The sequence below is a fragment of the Scleropages formosus genome, chromosome 9 (genome assembly GCF_900964775.1).
Source record: "Scleropages formosus chromosome 9, fSclFor1.1, whole genome shotgun sequence".
Classification (NCBI taxonomy): Eukaryota; Metazoa; Chordata; class Actinopteri; order Osteoglossiformes; family Osteoglossidae; genus Scleropages; species Scleropages formosus.
The window spans coordinates 27,231,629-27,252,258 of record NC_041814.1 but is presented as its reverse complement, the minus strand read 5'-3'; the positions used below and the strand labels follow the sequence as shown (position 1 = coordinate 27,252,258).

Below are 20,630 nucleotides of genomic sequence, written 5' to 3'. Positions count from 1 at the left end.
GGGTCGGGCCGGAGGTCCTCAGGAGGCGGGAACCGAGATCTTACCCTGCCTATGAAGTGCCTGGTCCTCGGTGTCGGCGGGCATTTGTCGAGCATGCCGAACGCGCGGGTCCGAGAGTTCCCTCGATGCCAGGGCGGGGGGGGGGTAGACGGCGAGAGAGAGGGAGCAACCGCTCACGTCGGACCCCGCGGGACGTCCTGCTCCGATCTTTTCCGTGGCACTGCGGTGTCCCAGAGCTGTCGGAGGTTCGTGAGAGGAGGGCCCCCGTGCTGCTCTGTGGAAACTTAACCGTCACTGCAAACACCCCCCCCCCCCCCCCCCCCCCCGTCACCCCCGCCAAAACCCATGCCACAGGGCAACCCTCAGCCCCTCCCCCTTTGCCCCCATCAAGTTCCGCCGCTCTGTCACCATTCATTAGCTGCTTGAGCAGAACAGCCCGTGGCTGCAGGGCCCCCATCCACCAGCTAGTGCGTGAACACAGTTCCTACTGGGACACTCGGCTTGAACCCGTTTCCAAGAGCCATTAAATGCCTAATAATGCAGATGTTCTCTTATTTATGGGTCAGAGGCCAAATTCTACCCAGACATTCATTATCAATAACTGCTTGTCCAGCTCAGGGTCACGGTGATCCAGAGTCTATCCTGGAAGCATAGGGCTTGAGGCAGACTGCCCATCAATTGCAGGGCAAGCGCGCACACACACACACACACACACACACACACACACACACACACACACACACACACACACCGCACTTGGACTGAGTACGAATTGAACCCGAGTGTGGACCCACACCTAAGGAACGGCGAGGCACCAGTGCTACCTGCTGTGCCACCATGCCGCACAACTCACAACTGAAATAAATAAAACCAATACTACGAACTTGAACTTTAATACCAGCTGTCGTTCGGTTCATCCTGTAAACATGTGCAGCGCTGGTCGCGGACGCTCATTCGGTAAAACTCGACACCCGTTCTGTGACTGCAAAAAAAATGTTGATTTTAATTCTAAAATTTAATAAGTCATAATTCAGTCCAATCAATGGAAATCCCATCAATAAAAACACAAAGGATTTTCAGTGCAACGTGTACAGTGTAGAATATGGCCAATCCCAGACTGTCTGACAGCTCATTTTAAATGTGTGTGTGTGTGTGTGTGCGCGGGCATGCCTGAGTTTACGTGTGTGTAATTGCTCGCTGTCTGCGCAAGATCCCATCTCATTTCGCAGTGATTGCTTCTCGATAAGGAGATTTAAAGGGCTTGAATCAATTGCGGATTTAGAGAACAACAATCCCCGTGGCCCTCGGCAGCGCCGAGTGGCCCTCGCCATTTTTTTTTTGTCTCGTACCGTAGACTTTTTTTAAAACATATTAAAAAGTTGGCCAGAGCAATGCCTCCCTTCAGTGCAGTCGTGGATGGCAAAAATGAGCCCAGAAGGTTATGGATGCAAATGCAAGATGTGCCTGTTTCGGCAACGACAACCAGTGGTCCTTAAGGACACGTCACACATGGAGAAATCTGATCCGGGTGCAGTGAACCTACAATTAAAATATCATAAGATCATTGCATTGTATGCACTGACAATAAAGTATCTAATCTTATAAAGTCAACACATACTGGCACTACCTGACAAGTTGTGAATAATCATGAACAGGCAGCAGGGGGCGCAGTGTTTAATGCAGTCATGTCAGTTAATGTATTGCATACAGAACTTTTCTTTAAGCTTCTTCGGAGCACAGTCACAGCGTGATGCCGACTGCACCCCAGGTCCTCGGAATCTCAGTTTGGTCATATTTAGGTCCAGACTTAAAACTCTTCAGAGATACAGCACTGGATGCGTATAGAGCTTTAAGTCCTTCGATTGAGGGAGTCACAAAGCAAGAGCACTGGGTCTTCAACAAAGGTGAAGACCTTCCATCGGTCCGTCCATCCATCCATCCATCCATCCATCAACCACTTGTCCAATACAGAGTTGCAGTGGTCCAGAGCCTATCCCGGAAGCATGGGGCGTGAGGCTGGGTAAACCCTCATCAGGATGCTGGTGCATCGCAAGGAAATCCCACAGACACACAGATACAGATACACACACAAAACAAACAATTTAGAGTCACCAGTTCACTTCCTGTACGCTCTTTAAACAGTAAGTAAAATAATGGAACGAGCAAAAGTTACATGAGAAGCGCCAGTTTTATCGATAACACGTTGACCGGCTACTCAGGACCTCTTCCCATTTTTGCTGGTGGTTTCGTGTGAAAATGTGTTGAGAGTGCAAGCGTAGCAAGTGGGGGTTGGGGTGATCACACATGACCTGCTGCCCCAGGAAACCCTGCCAGGCGAACCATCTGGACCTCCAACTCTCAGCCCTCGATGCTGTCACGGAGACAGCCCCCATCGCTATTGCCGTGACCGCTGCCGTGTCCTGCACTGACCAAGGCGCGCGTCTGGCCCGGCTCCGCTCCTTTGTGTGTTTCGTAACACTCGATTGTTCTTTTGAGTGTGCGTGCGTGAGAGACTGGAATGTTCATGGCAAACATAGACGGTCTCATCTCAAGTAAGGAGACTCAGAAGACTCCGTCACACGTGTGCGTACCTCAAAGTCAGAGGATGGATGGCCAGTGGGCGGGTCACTGTTTGTCCCTACATGACCTCCTAGGGACCTGATCGTGGCAATCGTTAATTTCATCTGCCTGGCAGATGAGTGAGGTCATTGGATCAACGTTGTTGATGCTCCTGTTACCTAAGGCAAAGGCATCTGTGGCCAGGGAGACCAGTGTCACTGGCTGCGTCAGAGCCGTCCGCTGTTAACAAGTCATGATGAACCAGCCATCATACCTGCAGTCAAGCAGTCAAGATCAGTTATCCATCATATCTACAGTCAACCAACCATGATCAATCAGCCATCATATCTGCAGTCAAACAGCAACTTTCCAACAACCATCATACCTGCTATCAATCCAAGACCAACAAGCCAACATACCTGCTGTCAGCCAGTCATGATCAATCATCCACCATATCTGTAGTCATTGAGTCATTATCAACCAGCCATCATACCTGCTATTAACTAGCTACCTTTAACCAGCCATTACTTTCAACTGGTTATTTTTATTGGTCTTTAACGATCCGGTTTATCTGCTTCTATCCAACCTGCTTGACATTACTGCAGACCACAGTGAGGAGACACAGCTTGTAAACAGCACACTCATGACACACTACAGACAATACACACGTAAATTCCACAAACTCACACACACACACATCCACAACACACTAGCTGTCCTCCCCCCCCTCTCCAGGGCCATCTTCCACTGCAGACAGATTGGATGCGTGGAACACACTCCCCCCCGTAAGCTCCTTACTGCCAGCAGTGTGCCGCTGCCCATGCGCTACCCTGCCGCCCAACATGGTGTGATGAAAGCAGGACATGGAGCACAGCATCCGCGACTGAGTCAGAACCACAACTCATAACCCTGGGAAGTGGCTTACTGTCAGCCGGATCAAGACCTGGAGAAGCGACCTGAGGGCTGAACCCCAGACCCAAGGAAAGAATTTGTTTATGGAACCACTGAGCGAAGAACTTGACCTTAATTGTTTCAGCAGAACATCTGGTGGCAAAAAACAAGCCGTACGTGAAATCGTCTAGCGCACAAGCACCTCTGGGTAGGGGCACCTGCCAACCAATCGGAAATTATCTCAAACGTGAGCTTAAGCCAAAGCTCGCTGAAGTTCTGACCGCACGATCAACATTCAAGAACGTCTCGGAACCCATCTCTTTTTGCATCCGCTTCTCCGATCTTTCCGCACGGGTCAAACATTTCCAGTATCACCTCTGCAAAGGTAGAAAGAAGGCTGTTTCGATCTGCTGTTCTTGGTTTTGCCTCCAGCGTGGAGGAATACTTTCCCTCTGGCACTCAGAACTGCCAAATCCCTTCCAACATTCAGGAAGGATCTGAAACCCCAGCCATTTTTCTCCTGATCTCATAACTGCAGCATGAACTTCGCCTCATATCTGTCACGATCACCTTTATATTACCCCTTAAACTGCCAATGCACGTTTCTTTACTCTTGTTGTTCCTCACTTTGGAGAAAAGTGTCTTCTATATGAAAAAATTAAAATGTAAATGTATCTTTCAACGATATTCCATACCTTAGCGATTGACATGGAGAGTTTGACTCACGCGACTCCCAAGAGGATCCTTCTATTGCTCTTCTGACACAGGTTCATAATGACAGTACCGGCTCCCCCGCGGTCCAACTCAACAGGAATATGACATTTTACAGCCGAGCTCCTGCAGCATCAGCAAAACGGGGTTTTAAGCGCTGGGTTTTTGTACTGATGTCATAATTCGCCGTCACAAGAGGGCGAGACGGGCAAATGGCATTTAGCGCCATAAATGGGCAGCTCCTGCTGAGAGGGTGTGCAATAATTACACGCTGTCTAAATCTCACGGTGATGCTCTAAGCTGTACTACGGTATTGACACTCCGCCGGCTTACGCAACCTGTCGAACCTCGACTTCCAGAATCAGGTCGTCATCACAGCAGAAAGCACTCGTACGACACCAGCGAATTATATTGTTGTGATGGCCACATTTGTAAGAGGTGAGCGCATATTTTAAGGAGGTTCCACAGGAGAAATGGACGTGATATAACCGAAATGATCTAAACCCCCCAGACGCCGAGAGTGCCGTTGCCCAACACCCGCCCAACCCTTCAGTTCCCACCGTCTGCCCTGAACGGGTCTGTTCCCCAGGCCTGTATACTCACCCAGGACACGTTTTTGGTTTTGGGTGGCTTGGGCATGGCCACCCGGGCACTGAGCTTGGCTCACGGTATCCCAGGAGAGCATGAGAAGAACAGGTCCTCCACAGGGGGGCGTTCTGAGCCCCCGAGAGGTCACTGACGGAGCTGGGTGGTCAAGAGCCACACCAGGCTGCTCCCTTGGGCCTGTTGGCTTTCCCTCTGGGACGTCTAAATCCACATCCCAAAAGGACGGCAGCATCTGTCCGTGAGCGGGATCGGGGTCGGGATCGGATCACCCGCTTTAGAGTTGCCCGCCGCAGTCCGACGCAGGGGAAACGGGACGGCGCGCTCTGGCTTCGTCCAACCTGTCCCCATCACGAAGACCACAAGGAGAAGGGGCTGCTGGTTGCATCTTCCTTTTCTTCCCCGTCTAGTTCAAGCCTAGGTCTGATAACAGCCCTGATTCCCGGCGTTACTTTAGGTTAGATCCCGCCCTCGCCCCTCCCCCCATGCCCCGCCGCTCGCTCAGCACAGCTGTGAGGGAAGCTCGAGAGGCCGGGCTTACAGAAGCTTTACCGCACAGATGTTGGCGTTGGCAGTGCCGCGGGGGGTAGGGGTATGGACAGAGACAGGGAGGAGAGCGAGGAGATGTCCTGCTCCTCCCGAGCTTGGTGGAGACGACTCAGCGGGTGGGCGATCGACGCTCATACGAGGTCCCTCCTGTAGCAATGTTCAGCTTGGTCCAACCAAGTAGTCCCATGGCTCCATCCCTCTCTCTGCTCTGCCTCCGTCTTCCTCCATCCTCTGTTCACTCTTACATGGACACGCTCTTCCTCGCCCGTCTTCTCTTTCTCATACTCTCCCAGTCCCACTGGCACACTCACTCTCCTTCACTCTCCCTCCCTCCCTCCCTCCCTCTCTCTCTGGGGTAGGCGTCCCCAGAGGATGCCCAAACCGCACTGGCACCTGTTGCCAAGGCGCTCCGGGGCGGGAGGCAAGGCAACCTGGCGGCCCAGAAGAGAGCGGAGGGGAAATGGGTGGAGATCGATGTCACACGGCACGGTGAGCGCCGGCCCCCGGGACAGCGCTGTCCCTGATTCCGGCCCTCTGTTCGGTTTCACTCCTCCCCTGATACCCATCATTTTCTTCGACTCCCTCCCTCACTCCCTCGCTCCCTCTCTCTCCTGCCTTCTGTCCGTTAGTTTACAGCGCATGCCAATCTGGATTACCTAACCAGATCCACGGCTAACATTTTAGACTATGGCCGGCGATTAGAGTGGGTTGATTGAAATGGGATTGTGGGAAAGGGCCCAGGCCATAGGTCTCCCATTTGGAAAATTTCTGGCCTCCCTCAGCCCATAAACTGGGCCCCCCTGTCATCTGGATTTGCTGACCTCACTAAGTACAGTACCACCCATCCTGACAAGCGTGACCACATTGCTGAAAACGTAACTCTGGACAAATGCTCAAATGCAAAAAGCTTTTGTAGATGAGTTACGGTCAAGGGTTACGTCCACGATCCACTTTCCCATGAACTGAAAGACTAACGTGACTTGTTAATTTAAACATTTTCACTTTCCCGTTTACCGCGCTGCGACCGTGTGCAGAAATAATGCAAACCGGGACGAACGGCAGATCGTCAACTCATCCTGATCATCCTGATCCTGATCCATCAACGGAAACCTCTGATTTGGGTTCCTTCGCCAAACTTCCTGATAACGTCACGTTGCTTTCGAACCATCTTCTCAGACAACTTTGAAATTATGACCAAGTAAGGTTAGTTACCGCAAAGCCCGTGTGAGCGGAAGCAAAGTGACCATTATTAACATAACCGCAGAGATTACTAAGATTGTTATTAAGCAACTTATCTCATCTTGACTGAGCGCAGTTGGTCATGTTCCCTCACACCGTGCCAGAAACAACAGCGTCATCATGACGAGATGGGAGTCAAATTTACACCGAAGCGATTTTGTGACCGTCTGTCGGTCGGTGGCATCGGCAAAATTCCGTTAATCTCAGATGCTCCTTCGTACCGTCTAACACACATAGAGTAAAAATGCACGGGTATGAATGTCATCTGTCACACGACCATAGCAGGAATCTCCGTTCCTGCAGTAGGAAATCTAGCACACTGGCACCTCATGTTTCTTCACTTATCTATCTCCTAAAGGAGCAAACGTGACCCGTGTTACTCCACCGAGTGCACAGATGGCGGTAAAGTGCATCCAAACGGAAGAGGACGGTGAATTCGACTTAATTCGATTCACTTGCACGGTGTTCACAGCTCGTGTCCGGTGTTCATGAGTGCTGGCGATCACTAACAAAATGAAGAGCGCTGCTCATTTTGACGGGATGCATCGATCGCCAATCGGGATCGAATATGAGTTTGCGACAAGTTTTGAGACTACATTTTTATTTTCAATCATTTTAAATTAGTTTTTATTGCAATGCCGTTCGAGATTAATAAAAATATTTTTTAAAAGCCTGGCAAAGTATTTTTTATGTATCGACACATATTTTGTATGTATGTAGACGTACAGAAGTTTACAGAACCTAACAGGCTTAAAATTTGAAGGACTTCTACTGTTAACCTTTTATTGATTGCGATTTAGTGATAAAAGTGACTTTGGAGTTAAGAAAAAAAGACACTTTTAGAAAGAGACTTCCCAGCTGTGTTTATAAGATGAGGAAAGTACAAGACTGAGATTATAAAAGTTTTTGAATTAGCCCAATAAAGACAGCCAACCTCCCCCAAGAAGCAAGGTTCTTAGATGTTTGACAAAGGGAGGGATTGTGTATGGAGACAAGGGACCCCTTTCTAGCCTGGTATTGGGGGTCCATCCTGATTGCTTGTGATCCTTTCCATGTAACCACTTATTTTCCTAGGCTTGGCTAGAAGGGTTGTAAGAAATGAAAAGAGAAGCCTTTATACGAGCAATGAAGAAAAGTAAAGATTAATGCAAGCGGCAACAGCTCCAGTCCACTCACAACATTCGTCCGCATGAAGCAGAACAAACGGCTCTTCATGAAATCTTTTATTTTTGTGCCAGTTCAGCTGCCAACTACAGCTTTGCCAAAGAGATGAGCAAGGCGAAGAATGAGCTCAGACGCAGCCGTCCTTCTCTTACTGTTGACCTCGGCGTAACAGTGAGACAAATGGTCCGGTGTGGAAAAGTGTGGGGCACAGAATGTTCAGTCTCAGAAAAAAAAGTTACACGTATAACCTTGAGGAAAATCTCTTAAGAGGACACGTGTGCACATTTGCACATTTTTCAGTGCCCCCGCATACGAGGCACTGAAATCCATTCATCGATTCATTATCATTTGTACTACGCAAAGTCGTGGTGGTCCAGACCCTATCCCAGGAGCTCAAGGTGTGTCGCAGGATACACCCTGAATGGGATGCCAGTCCATCACAAGGCAATCACACACTCACACACACAAACATTAAGGGCAGTCTAGAGGCACCAATTCACCAGAGACATGTTTTTGTCATGTGGGAGGAAACCAGAGCACCTGGAGGAACCTTACATAAACACGAGGAGAAACACGTGAACCCGACACAGACTGAGCCAGATTCAAGCAGCTGAAGTGTGAGGCTATTAACGCATCTGTCACTTTGTATTGCTTCGCTACGATTAAATATCAAAATGGTCATAAAGGTTAGAGGGAAGCCAACGTGCACTTGACCCATTCATTCTGGTATCTGGAGGGAACTTTGATGGATGCACTCACTCTGCTCATTACTGAGACTGTAAACAGAAGTAAATGAACACACTCCATACGCATCTCGACTCTCACTGATTAATATTCCCTCCTTGGCCAGATCAACATATTAACAGTTTTACATCAATGTGTCACCGGGAGACAGGAGTGAAAAAAGGCAAGTGGACAACTTGGACATGTCGGTACCAAGTCAGTACCAAGTCAGTACCAGACTGTTTGGGATACATGGACTGCGAGTTCCATTGTGTTGACTTGATGGACCACAAGTGGTTTAAGCACTCAGACCAGACTGGATTGTACAGAACAAGCAGAGTGCAGATATTTGTGGTCTCCAACACTCAGGCCATAAATCATGGTGTTCAAGACCACCTCATTTTACAGAAAGCCTCTTTTTTGCCTCCCATCTACAAACCCTGCTCAAGCTAACAGAAAGACAACTGATCAATATCAAGCTTCTTTCTGGATTCTCGTGCTGGATTTGATCCAACAGGTTTATGGATGGAAACAAGCAATCGAAATAAACATCCTGTGTACTTAGGCAAAGGAAAATACATTCATACTTCACAGGCAGTGTACCGCAGCTGCTACGCACCATCAAGAAGCCAGACAGAGGCACCCACATATTCTAAAAGGGAGGATAATACGTGTCACCAGTCATCAAGCATGGAATTTGTTCAAAGTCTTCGAGAGAAGCAAAGCTTAGTCCTGAAGTTGATGCCATCATGTCACTCCTTGCAGAGCAGATGAGAGTTATGGAAAATTAAATTCCTTTAATGACATTCACACTGTTCTCATTCTCAACTGCATCTCAGAGTCTCAGCCCCAAAGTGTCACTGACAACAAGGGATGTATGCCAAGCTGCAGAGCCAGCAGTGCTACGTGCCCTCAGGATCGCTGCAGGTGGGCTGCGATGGTGGCAGTAGTGGGATTTGTTGTGAGCCTACACTCATAACTTCATCCTGCTCTTCGTCAGTTTGTCCGCCTGGAACGGTGGAACTTTTACACCAATTGACTTTCAGTTTTACCTTGTACACATGAATGTTCATTCAAGCGGTCTGGATAAAATACATTACTGATCAAGGATGCTGTGGTGGCCAATATCGTGTATAAGAGATACAGGTATCAATTTGATCGATTTAAAATCAGTTGAGGAAATGGGAGAGGAGAAATGTGGACCCTTTGAACCACTGGTGCTGGGGGAGATTTTTATGGACAGCATGGAGGGACAGGAAAAGAAGTTGATTGATCCTGGGTGAAATCAAACCAGCTCTCATTGAAAACACAAATGAAGAGTTTGATGTTAGCATACTTGGGACGCGTCAGGAGATTTTACGCGTCAAGATTAGATTCTCTCAGAACAACAGGACGGGTGGGAACCAGATGGACGGACTCAATAATAGTGACAACAGACACACCCCCTTCAGCACTAAGGACACAACTGATCAATGAAACCACAAGGACTCTAGCTATGCGGTCCTGAAGAGTGGACATCAATTCAACGGCACCCAGCGACAATCAGTTCAGTGCAATAATTCCTTTTTGAGGGGCAGCACTAAGCATTACTCGCTTGATCTGATGGAGCAGATGACTCTACGCTCTACACTCCTTTGAATCTGCACTCTAAATCATTGGTGAGCTTCAAAAGCTCGGGAACACTAAGCACGGCTGTAGAGCAAAGTTAAACCAATCATATTAAAATGTTTAGCTTTCGAAGTACAGTAGAGATATATAAACTGAGGTTGCAGCAGGGTTAAAGTCTAAGACTAATTCCATCGACATACAACTCCTGGCTCCATTTCTCCTTTGATTTTGAAGCACTGTCTCCACACACTCGAGATTGCTTTTTTTTTTAGAAAACTTTAAATCCTTTTGAATCTTTTGTTCTTGGTCCCTGGCAAGTGCGGAACTGGTGAAAGCAGGCAGCTGATTCTCCACCGAAAGTTAGATCCAACGTGTCATATGTGCGTCAATGCAGCGGTTGGCCATCATCCTGCAGTTAAAGGTTCAATGTTCAGTTGAACCCGACTGGCTGCTCCATTGTCCTACGTTCGTCCCAAACTGTTTTATTTGGTCAGCTGAGAGCAGTCCTGCTGCAGGCCACAGTGCAAGGCTCTGGTCATGGTCACTCATTTGGGGGCTTCCTGTGCAGACATCTTCCCATGAGCATTGAACCAAAAACAAGTGGAGCAACAGACTCAAGCTTTTCCTCTTCTGGTGAGCATTGACGATTCTCCTCATGCACCACATTCTTCGAAAGTGCCCGGTAGCAGAGGGCATCAGCATTTTTGCACGTTTCACTGGTTCGAAACATTGACAGCTACAACCACATGGGCAGAGTACAAGAGGGGTGATTAGTAGGATGTAGTGCAATAAGGCTGAAGTTCAAAAGAACTGCCATGTGCTGCTCTCTGGGACAAGTGAAAAGTTCCCTCTGAATAGACAAATACCATATCTGGGGTCTTTGGGAACCACACTAAAATATTAATGGGATGCACCTGAGCTACATTTAACTGTCATAGCAAAGGGTCTGAACACTTTCTGAATACACTGTATATAGTGTATTTTATATGTATAGAAAAACAGTGTAAAGTGTGAGTCAACCAGAGCAACAATACAAAGACATGTATGGGATGAACTGGACTTGTTCCCACCAGCTGGACTCACACTTTCACTGGTACTATACACGTACCACACCTGGAGGAGCCTTGTAATAATTTTTCGATGAGGTCCATTAGCCATCCTTACAGAGGCTTTACATTTATTATGCTCATCTTATGCTGCTGCCCCACCAGCACTTAGATATTAAATATTCATATGAGGTAATTAATACTCTAAAGAGTGGCTAAATGGTCTGCTCTCATTTTTAATGCTTTGTTAATCCATTAGTCATGATGTCTATAGAAAGTATTGATGTTGCTTTAGAGGGAACATGAGGAAGGTGTTGCTGTCACTCATGTGATCTGATAATGGGAGAGATGTGGTCAGTTATTATTATAATTTTTTTTTTTTATTATTGTTTTCCTAGCCCCCCTGCCACCCTGCCACACACACACACACACACACACACACACACACACAAATGGTGGGCGGTCCTGATGCTCTGTCCAGCACGCAAACTCATCTCCACCCACTACCAGCAGGTGTCTGGAGGACAGCCAGGCCTACAGGCTGGATAATTTTGACTGAAAAGCACAAAAACAACACACACTGGGAACGGTTTTAAAGAGCTTTCGTTGCCAAAGCTGATACATGTAGGGAGCAATTACAATAATGCTACGTAACACTTCCGTTAATTTATTTTGTTGATGCTTTTCTCCAAACTGACATACAACATTAAGCTACAGCTGTTTCATTTTTAATTATCAATTCAGAGTAGGTCCCCTGATCAAAGGTACTAGTAGTGATTTAAATTTAGTTAATAAAATGTATTTTGTTGATATCTCTCCAGGGGGGTGCGGTGGCGCATTGGGTTGGACCAGGTTCTGCTCTCCGGTGGGTCTGGGGTTCGAGTCCCGCTTGGGGTGCCTTGTGACGGACTGGCGTCCCGTCCTGGGTGTGTCCCCTCCCCCTCCGGCCTTACGCCCTGTGTTGCCGGGTAGGCTCTGGTTCCCCGCGACCCTGTATGGGACAAGCGGTTCAGAAAATGTGTGTGTGTGTGTGTGTGTGTGTGTGTGTGTGTGTGTGTGTGTGTGTGATATCTCTCCATACCAGCTTACAGTGTCAAGCTACTTAATTATTTACCCATTATTATAATTTTTACTATCCGGGGGCACGGCGGCACAGTGGGTTGGAGCGGGTCCTGCTCTGTGGTGGGTCTGGGGTTCAAGTCCTGCTTGGGGTGCCTTGCAATGGACTGGTGTCCCCTCCTGGGTGGGTACCCTCCCGTGGGTACCCTCCCCCACCAGCCTTTCGCCTTGTGTTGCTGGGTTAGGCTCTGGCTCCCTGCGACCCCCTATGGGACAAGCGGTTTCAGATGGTGTGTGTGTATATGTATATATAATTTTTACCAGTTACCCAGAGAGCTAGGTCATTTTTAGGGTACCAAATCAGGTTAAGTACCTCGATCAAGGGTACCACAAAGGGACAGGCCATGCCATCTACTCTCCATTGGCTGCACATCGAACCTGGGTCAAATGCATAGAAGGCAGTGCTGCTCCACCAGCACCCTGTTAACACCCCTGTTTCCTCATGGAACATCTCCTGTCTCTGCTGTGTCGTCCTCATTACAGGTGTGTCCACGTCTGCTTGCTTGATCCCCGGCGTCCTCTCCGAAAGGACCCGGTCAGGCAAATACGTGTCCAGTTGGCAAATGCCTGACCTCACGTGAGGTTAAAGTGGTGCTGAAGACCATACAGCAGACCTGCACGCCTTTGAGTGTGAGATTCATCCCCAAATGCGTGAGCTTGACCAGCAACAGAGCAGCTTTACATTTAGCAGGAGTGAAGCGGTCGGTGCACAGAAGCTCCAAGAATTAGGAAGCCGGTCTGCGATGTCAGATATATGGAAACACAGCCGAGGCTGCACTGCACTGGGGTGGTCGGGAGAACTAATCCACTCAACGCTACGCTTAAAGCGGTCTTTTTGGTGTTAATCCCTGCGTTTTAGGGTCAGCGTTCTTCCGCCAAGAATGACAAAGAGCCGCGGGCGCAGAGCAAGCGGGTGGGCGGTTGATCTGAACCCCCTCCACAAGTTCCACACATGCTCGCAGAGCAGGGGGCATTTCCCTGGCATCAGTAACCTCAGTCACATGATCAAATGAGCCCACTCCTAAAACCATATATTTTACCTGTCAAGCATATATGTATACATCTAATATACCCCATAAGTTACATTTACATTTGATTATTTAGGTGGCATCTTTCTCCAGAGTGGCTCATAATGTGAGGTTTGTAAACTAAGCCACTTACACTGATTTACCCATTTTTACTGCCTCAATTCAGGATGAGCGCACTAAAGAAGGGCACTACAATGGCAGATGAGGTTCAAACCCAGTCCTTTTTTTTTTTTTGTCATTTTGAGATTTTAGAGGCAATGAAACAAGGTGTCATACATGAGATTACAGCATATGACTCCTACCCCCCTCCTCCACCTTGGACGTAAATAAGGTAGCAATAAGGAACTAAAATCAACCAAAAAAAGATAGATAGATAGATAGATAGATAGATAAAAGAACTTGGGTCCTTTCATTGCAAAGCACAATAATAATAATTAATTTTGACCTTTGCTCAGGACAACATATCTGTACTGTGACCCACCCCAACCCAGGACTGGCCCAAGTGCCTCCGCTCTCCATCAGCAGACTGGCTTTTCAGTCCAGCCCAACCGGACGACACCACAGAGTCACCTTGTGGCAAAATCTCAGCAGTGCAGCTCTTACACATGAAACTTCCAGCTGGGAAAAGTGCGGCTCGAACCCGGGAAAGGACCCCCACCCTCCTCAGCAACACCTTTAACTGCGCAAAGCTTGTTTTAAAAGTACACAAATTATGGCCGCTGTAACACACACCATTGACTGTGTTAATCCTGCTGTAGTACTGTGGAACAATGCACTTACCCTGGGCTGATACAGTAAAAATTACACAGCTGTATAAGCTAGTAAATCATGGTAGAGATGATTAATACTGTAATTCACTTCTGACAAAGGTGTCTGTTAAATACCAGTAAATAATAATAATAACAACAATAACTGACAATACTGACAGGTGCAATGAGAATAACAATACAACAAATAACCACCCTCTCCAAAAACAATGACCCTGCCTGAAACACCCTATGCTTCCAGGATAGACTCCGGACCACCGCGACCCTGAAGGAGACTTGCGATTATTGAAATGAATGGACGGATGGACAGGTGGATGGATAATAATGTAAAAAATATGCTCTCTTTGGGACGTTTGGATGCTCTACAGTGATGGTGAGGGGTCCCCTCCACTGTCATCCCATCACAGACCTTCCCGGGACTAAAGAAAGACGCTGAAGGTCCCGCTCTGTCCCACATTCTATACACGACACTGCGCCATGTGCTTTCAGTCCGTCCCCATCCCTCACGCACGAAACTCCGTCTTCAAGCCGCAGGACGTGTACAGGGATCACTGTGTTATGGTTGGAATTGCTGAGTGATTAACTACTACACCTCCAGCCACGCCCCCTGTGTGGCCCCCCAGCGCTGGGAATGCAGAGTGAGAGCTGCGTGCATGTGTGTGTGTGTGTGTGTGTGTGTGTGTGTGTGTGTGTGTGTGTGTGTGTCCCAAAGTCCCACTGGCCTGCGGTTCACCACCACGAGCGGACACACACCGCTGTACCGCTCACGGGACGGACCTTGAATTGGTCGGGGTTGATTGGAGCTGCTGACCGGGACTCGCCGCCCATCCCCCACACACCCGCTCAGGGGCCGCGATTTCTCACTAGCGGTAAGAAACCGTAGCTAAAAGTCACACCGTCCTCTTGGCGTCTTTCTCAAACAGGACTCGCTCGCCCCGTCAATTTGCACTCAGCGGGAGGGAGGGTTGGGGGGCGTTAAACGTCCTGTTCACCTCGGGAAGGCGCAAAGGCGGTCGTGTCCACTTAGCTTAATGGCATCTGTCAGACGGCATCAGCAGGGGGGGTACAGCTTCGGAAGGCGAGCCAAACGTGTGCGGAAGACACAACGAGGACCCGCCGCGTCACAATGCAGCTGCCCAACCACAGTTGCCATGGCAACCACTCTGACGCGATCTGTGCAGCGGTGCCACTAGAGCGATCGCTTGGGACACCGACCCGGGGAGGGACGGTGACTAAACGGCATCCGCAGCCACCGTGTCCACCGGGACACGGAAAGCAAAACAGGTGAACCCGGGTCAGACACCACCAACCGCCAAGGACCCCCCCCCCCCCCGCCCGCTCCACGTGATCCCACTCCCTGTGCAGTGCGTCTGGGCCGGCGGACACTTACGAAGGAAACCTGAACTCTCCGGCGATGTCCCAGCCCACAGCAATACATCAAGAGGACGGCGGGAGATGTGGGACGGCTGGGCAGCCCCTCCCCCCTGCGGCGACCGCTCGGCGACCGCTCAGCTGCGGCCCATTCCGGCACGCCGCTCCTTCACGCAGGCGGAGAGGACAACGTCAACGTCAACCGTCCGGCGGTGTGGATGTGGGTCGGGGGGCGTCGGTCAGCCCCGGGTGGACCACCTCCCGGGCGCCGGGGGGGTCGGCAGCTTGTGTTCCCGCGCACCTCGTTTCCATGGAGAAGCAGGTGGCTCCCCGAGTCCCGCAGCCATCGTCCGCATGGCGTCCCGACTAGGCAGCGTGCCGGTATGCCGCTGGCGCATCCCCCACCCCCACCCGCACCTCCGCCCCCCAGGGCTCTGCGGCGGCTCTCCCTAAGAACCCCAGCGATGGGGAAACAGCGCTGATCCCGCCGGGTGCCGCTCCTCTCGCTGACACCGTGCAGCAGTCCCGCACCAAGAGGCAGCAGGCAGCATGAATGACACTGTGTGCGATCGCGGTCGGGCTCCCGCACCCCTCCCACTCCTCCCCCTTCTCAACCCCTCCCACTCCCACTCCCCCCCCAGCCCCTACCCCTGCCCCCCAGCTCCAGCACCGGCAGCACCCTGACAGTACTCTCTGTGTGGGCCGTAAGGACCCCTGCTGGCATCACAGTCCTTGGCCCTGTCAGACCCCTGGGGCGCACACACACACGCGCACGTGAGCCTGCACACACAGACCCTCACATACACACACATGCACACACACACACACACACACACACACCACCAAAGGGAAGGTTATGGATTTTACACTTTAATTCACTCTGGTTTCCTCTGGATATATTGGACACCCCCCCACAGGTTTAACCCCCCCATCATGCAGCTGCATTTCCCCCTCCCTCCACACCTCCTTACCTGACACTCTCTCCTCCTCTTGACAGGGGAGCATGTGAGAGCTGTGTCTTATGGGAGGGGATGTTTGTGTGTGTGTGGTTGGGGGGGGGGTGTAGCGGGTTCGTGACTGCGCATTCCCGCAGCAGTCTCTCTACAGTCGGTGCGCCGCATGCCAAAGCAGGTAGCAGCCAGCGGTGCCGGTGGGGGGGGGTTTGGGGAGCGAGTGAGGGAGCGAGGGGGTGAGCGAGCACACTGCCACGATGGAAATGTGCCCTAGTCTCAGGCTCCAAGCAGTAGACCAGGAAGAACTTAGGAGTTCAAGAGGTCAAAGGTCAAAAACCTTCAGTATGGGTGACTCCCCCCCCCCCCCCCCCCCCAACTGTCCTGCACGCCCTCACTGTGTCAGTTTGCAGGTCAAACACACCCGTCCTTTTCCTCCATCAGCACACAGTGTCTCCCAGTAAAGAGGATCCGTTCACCCACAACTATTTCAGGAGCTGAGGCTGCCCCCCCAACACGCGCGCGCGCGCACACGCGCACACACACACACACACACACACACACACACACACACACACACACACACACACACTGTGTGTGGCCCCGACCACAGAACATCATGTGAGCTCCATGGCATCATCTAGTAGCACCAACATTTGGGGGGTCCGATGCCTGAGCTAGAGCCCCGAGCGCCTCCTTTACACCCCGACTGTTCAAGCCTTGGCCTTGCTGTGCACCACCCTTCATGAACACTCTCATATTCATCCTTCTCATTTAATCTATAGAAAATTATTCCATTGTCACCAACCGCTTGTCCCAAGCGGGGGTTGCAGCCAGGCAGAGCCGCACCCAGCAACACAGGGTGCAAGAGAGAAGGGGGAGGGGACACACCCAGGACGAGATACCAGTCCGTCGCAAGGCACCCAAAGCGGGGCTCGAACCCCTGACCCACCACACAGCGGGCACCACCACGCCCCCAATACAAAATTATGGGAATATGACTTTAATCTTTACATGTCTAATATCATCTATATATATAATGTATCCATATATAGCTTGTATATACATTAATATACACCAATATACATATGTAAAACTGAGGCAAGTGTACTTTTGCACTCAGAGCATGTAGGGTCACCCTAACCCTAACCCTAATTCATAACCCTAATTCCTAATCCTAACTCTAACCATAACCACTATATTTATCCCTAACCCTAACTATAACACTAACCCTAACTCAAACTACTACGCCACCTGCTGGCCTACGGTAACTGTAAGCAGTTGCAGTTTGGCGCTTTCAGTTATACAACTGGACATTTACAGAAGCACAAAGTTACTACTGCACTCAACGGTACAGCTGTTTCCTTCCAAGAACACAAAGAGACATTATTCTGAGCACAACTCCTACGCATGACCCCCCGGGGGTCTGCCAATCAACCTTGGAGAGACTTCGTCCCCTGTGCGTACGATTCTGTACCATTACGGCTAAATTCCCGCGCCGCTCCGTAAGCCCTCCCGCCGAACCCGAGGCAGATGCCAGCTGCCTGCAGCCCGAGGAGAGCATTTTTATTTCAGAGCAGGGCAAGAACTGGCCGAAAACACGGTACCGCGGTGCTGCACCACGGTGAGCTCAATGTTTCCATCATTGCAGTGGTGCAGCTGGCGGGAAGAATCTCCACTTCCAACAGACCATTTTCTACCTTCACAGTGAAAGGTGAACTCAGTACTGTTGCTCATAACAACATCTTGGACATTTTTTACTCTCTTTTATTTATAAGGATCTCCAAGTGTAGGAGATTAACACACACACACTGTCTGAACCCATAGAGGGGTCACAGGGAGCCAGAACCTAACCCAGCAACACAGGGCATAAGGTTGGCGGGGGAGGGGACACACCCAGGACAGGACGCCAGTCCATTGCAAGGCACCCCAAGCAGAACTCGAACTGCAGGCCCACCGGAGAGCAGGATGCGGTCCAACCCACTGCACCACTATGCTCCCGTAAGAGATTAACATTTCAGAACCGCTTGTCCCATACGGGGTCGCGGGGAACCGGAGCCTACCCGGTAACACAGGGCGTAAGGCCAGTTATTTCCAAACTTTTATTATTTCCTAACTGACCCTTTTCTCTTAATCCACTTGCAGTTTTTATCCATTTATGCACCTGGGTAATTCTGACCATTTTTACTGTATAAATTCACCTTGATCAAGTGTTCTACAGCAGGAGGTGGGATTCAAACCTGGGTTATCTGAGTTTTTTGAGTGCTGCCTTTAAACATTAAGCTATTTTTAAGAGTTTAACCCATTCATCCAGCAAAGTAATTTTTACAGTGTCAGCTCAGGCATAACTACTTTGATAAAGGGTAGTACAGCAGGAGGTGGGATTCAAACCTATGCCCAAACATGGCAGCAGCTTTAACCACACTACCTGCTGTCTTTAAACAGCCAGCTATTTGTAACAATTTACCCTTTTATACAGCAGGGTAATTTTTAGTGGGGTGCTTTAGGATGAATACTTTGAGGAAAGGTGCTGCAACAGAAGTGGGGATTGGAACCCAGGCGAATGCCGGTCAGAATTTGGCTCAGTTTCGGAAACATGTACTGTGTTTTGACACCACAAGATGGTGCCGTTGTTTATGCTTACTGGTATCAGGCAGGGGGGGTTTGAGGAGGAGGGTTTAAAGACTCGAGTCGCGATGGCGTCCTTCCAACGGTGAGAGCGCACCCAACCAAAGCGGCGCTCTCCCGCCAGCACTCCTCGCATCCTTGGTGTCTGTGGTCACACACCAGCCACGGCCCCTCGCCACAAAACACCGACGGCCTCCGCGGGTAACGGATCCCGCATTACTACCCATCCAGCAAATGGAGCGTGAAAACTATGTAACTGTTAATGAACTAACCATTGTTCCCCAAAAATGTCCATTTTAAATTATTCAACACGTACCAGCGGGCCAGATTTTGAGTCCTTCAATGGCTCGAACCTGCAGCTGTTGCAACACCAGGGTGAGGAATCATTCCTCTTCCAGCGTCATAGAGTCCAAGGGTGCTTCTATGCAAAACTGCCACCACTGATGACATAACGGAAAGTGACACCTTTTTAGCCAATACATGATAATTTCAACCGTTTCCAGCGTGTAACCAGTCTTGATCATTACCAGCAATCCCCACTTGTACTAATTATGTATTCATACATCATTGTTTCATTTTCTCCACTTTCTCCACACGAACTTACAACAATAGGTTTTCCAAATGCTTCTGAGACCCAGTCATTCCTTTTTTTTTTGAGTGTATCTCCAAAACTGTACGTGCTACAGCGCCAACTCCTAATACACCTTATAGAGGAGATTTCATGCTTTTAAACGATACCATGTTTTTGGAGGTGGGGTACGAGGAAGTTCATCGAAATTCTAGAACCTTTGATGCAGTGGGGTAAAACACTGTACCGATACAAGGTAAATACAGGTGGTGGCTTAGTTAGAGTTGCTTCCTTTGGACCCAAAGGTCCCAAGTTCAAGCCTCAGTTGTTGATGTAGTACCCTTGAACAAGGTACTTACCCTAAAATTGCTTCAGTAAAATTACCCAGATGGATAAATAACTGTAAAAGTAGCTTAAGATTGCAAGTTGCTTTGGGTAAAAAAAAAAAAAAAAGCATCAGCTACGTGAATAAATGTAATGTAAATACCTTGCTCAGGGGTACTGTGGCAGGAGCAGGATTTGAACCCAAGTCCTTTGATTGCAAGGTGTCAGTTCTAACCACTACACCACCTGCTGGCCATAACATAAAACCCAGGATCCAAAAATCAACAGACGCAGCAGTAAAGGGAACACAAAGGTACGCTTAGGTCCCAAGAGGACTGCCGTTGAACCCTTGAGAGAGGTGCGTCTCGCCGCTCTCTTGTTTGCCCCTTCGACCGAACCCACACGTTATCTTAAGCACAGCTACAAGCGGCCATGGAAGCGGGAGGTCCTATGGGCTCTGGGACCCCGGGGGGGGAGGCATCGCCATCTCCACGTTCCTTCGGCATCCGCCGCCCAAGCGGGCGCAGTGAGCCAGATCTGATAGTGGGCCGCGCCACCCGCACGTACGCCCCGTCTCTCGCCGGGGTGGGTGGAGGGCCACTGGGGTCTTTATCTCACTCTCACAAGGGCTTAAGGTCATGCGCAGAAGCCTAAAATTGGTCATGTGAGTGCCTTCCTTTGTCCCGGAGTCCTTCTGATCAATTATTAAAACCGCTGCGGTCTGTGAAAAATGCATTATCTAAAAGGAATAACTTCCTTTTGTGTTCAGTTGGAGGAAAAAA

General features: G+C 49.7%; 1 protein-coding gene across 4 annotated transcripts in view; it reads right to left on the bottom strand.

Moving 5' to 3' along the window:
• The window catches only part of cacnb2a (calcium channel, voltage-dependent, beta 2a), a 78,766-nt gene that overhangs the window by 45,957 nt on the left and 12,179 nt on the right, over positions 1-20,630 (bottom strand). Inside the window, exon 1 of one of the 4 annotated variants that reach the window (XM_018756842.2) lies at positions 4,765-5,630. The exons of 1 other annotated variant lie outside the window; for it this stretch is intronic. In XM_018756842.2, the coding sequence (XP_018612358.2) occupies positions 4,765-4,800 (36 nt within the window). In that variant the 5' untranslated portion in view covers positions 4,801-5,630. Of the gene's footprint in view, positions 1-44; positions 297-4,145; positions 4,695-4,764; positions 5,631-20,630 lie in introns of those variants that run through there. 2 more of the 4 variants (XM_018756844.2, XM_029254795.1) reach the window with 2 other exon arrangements.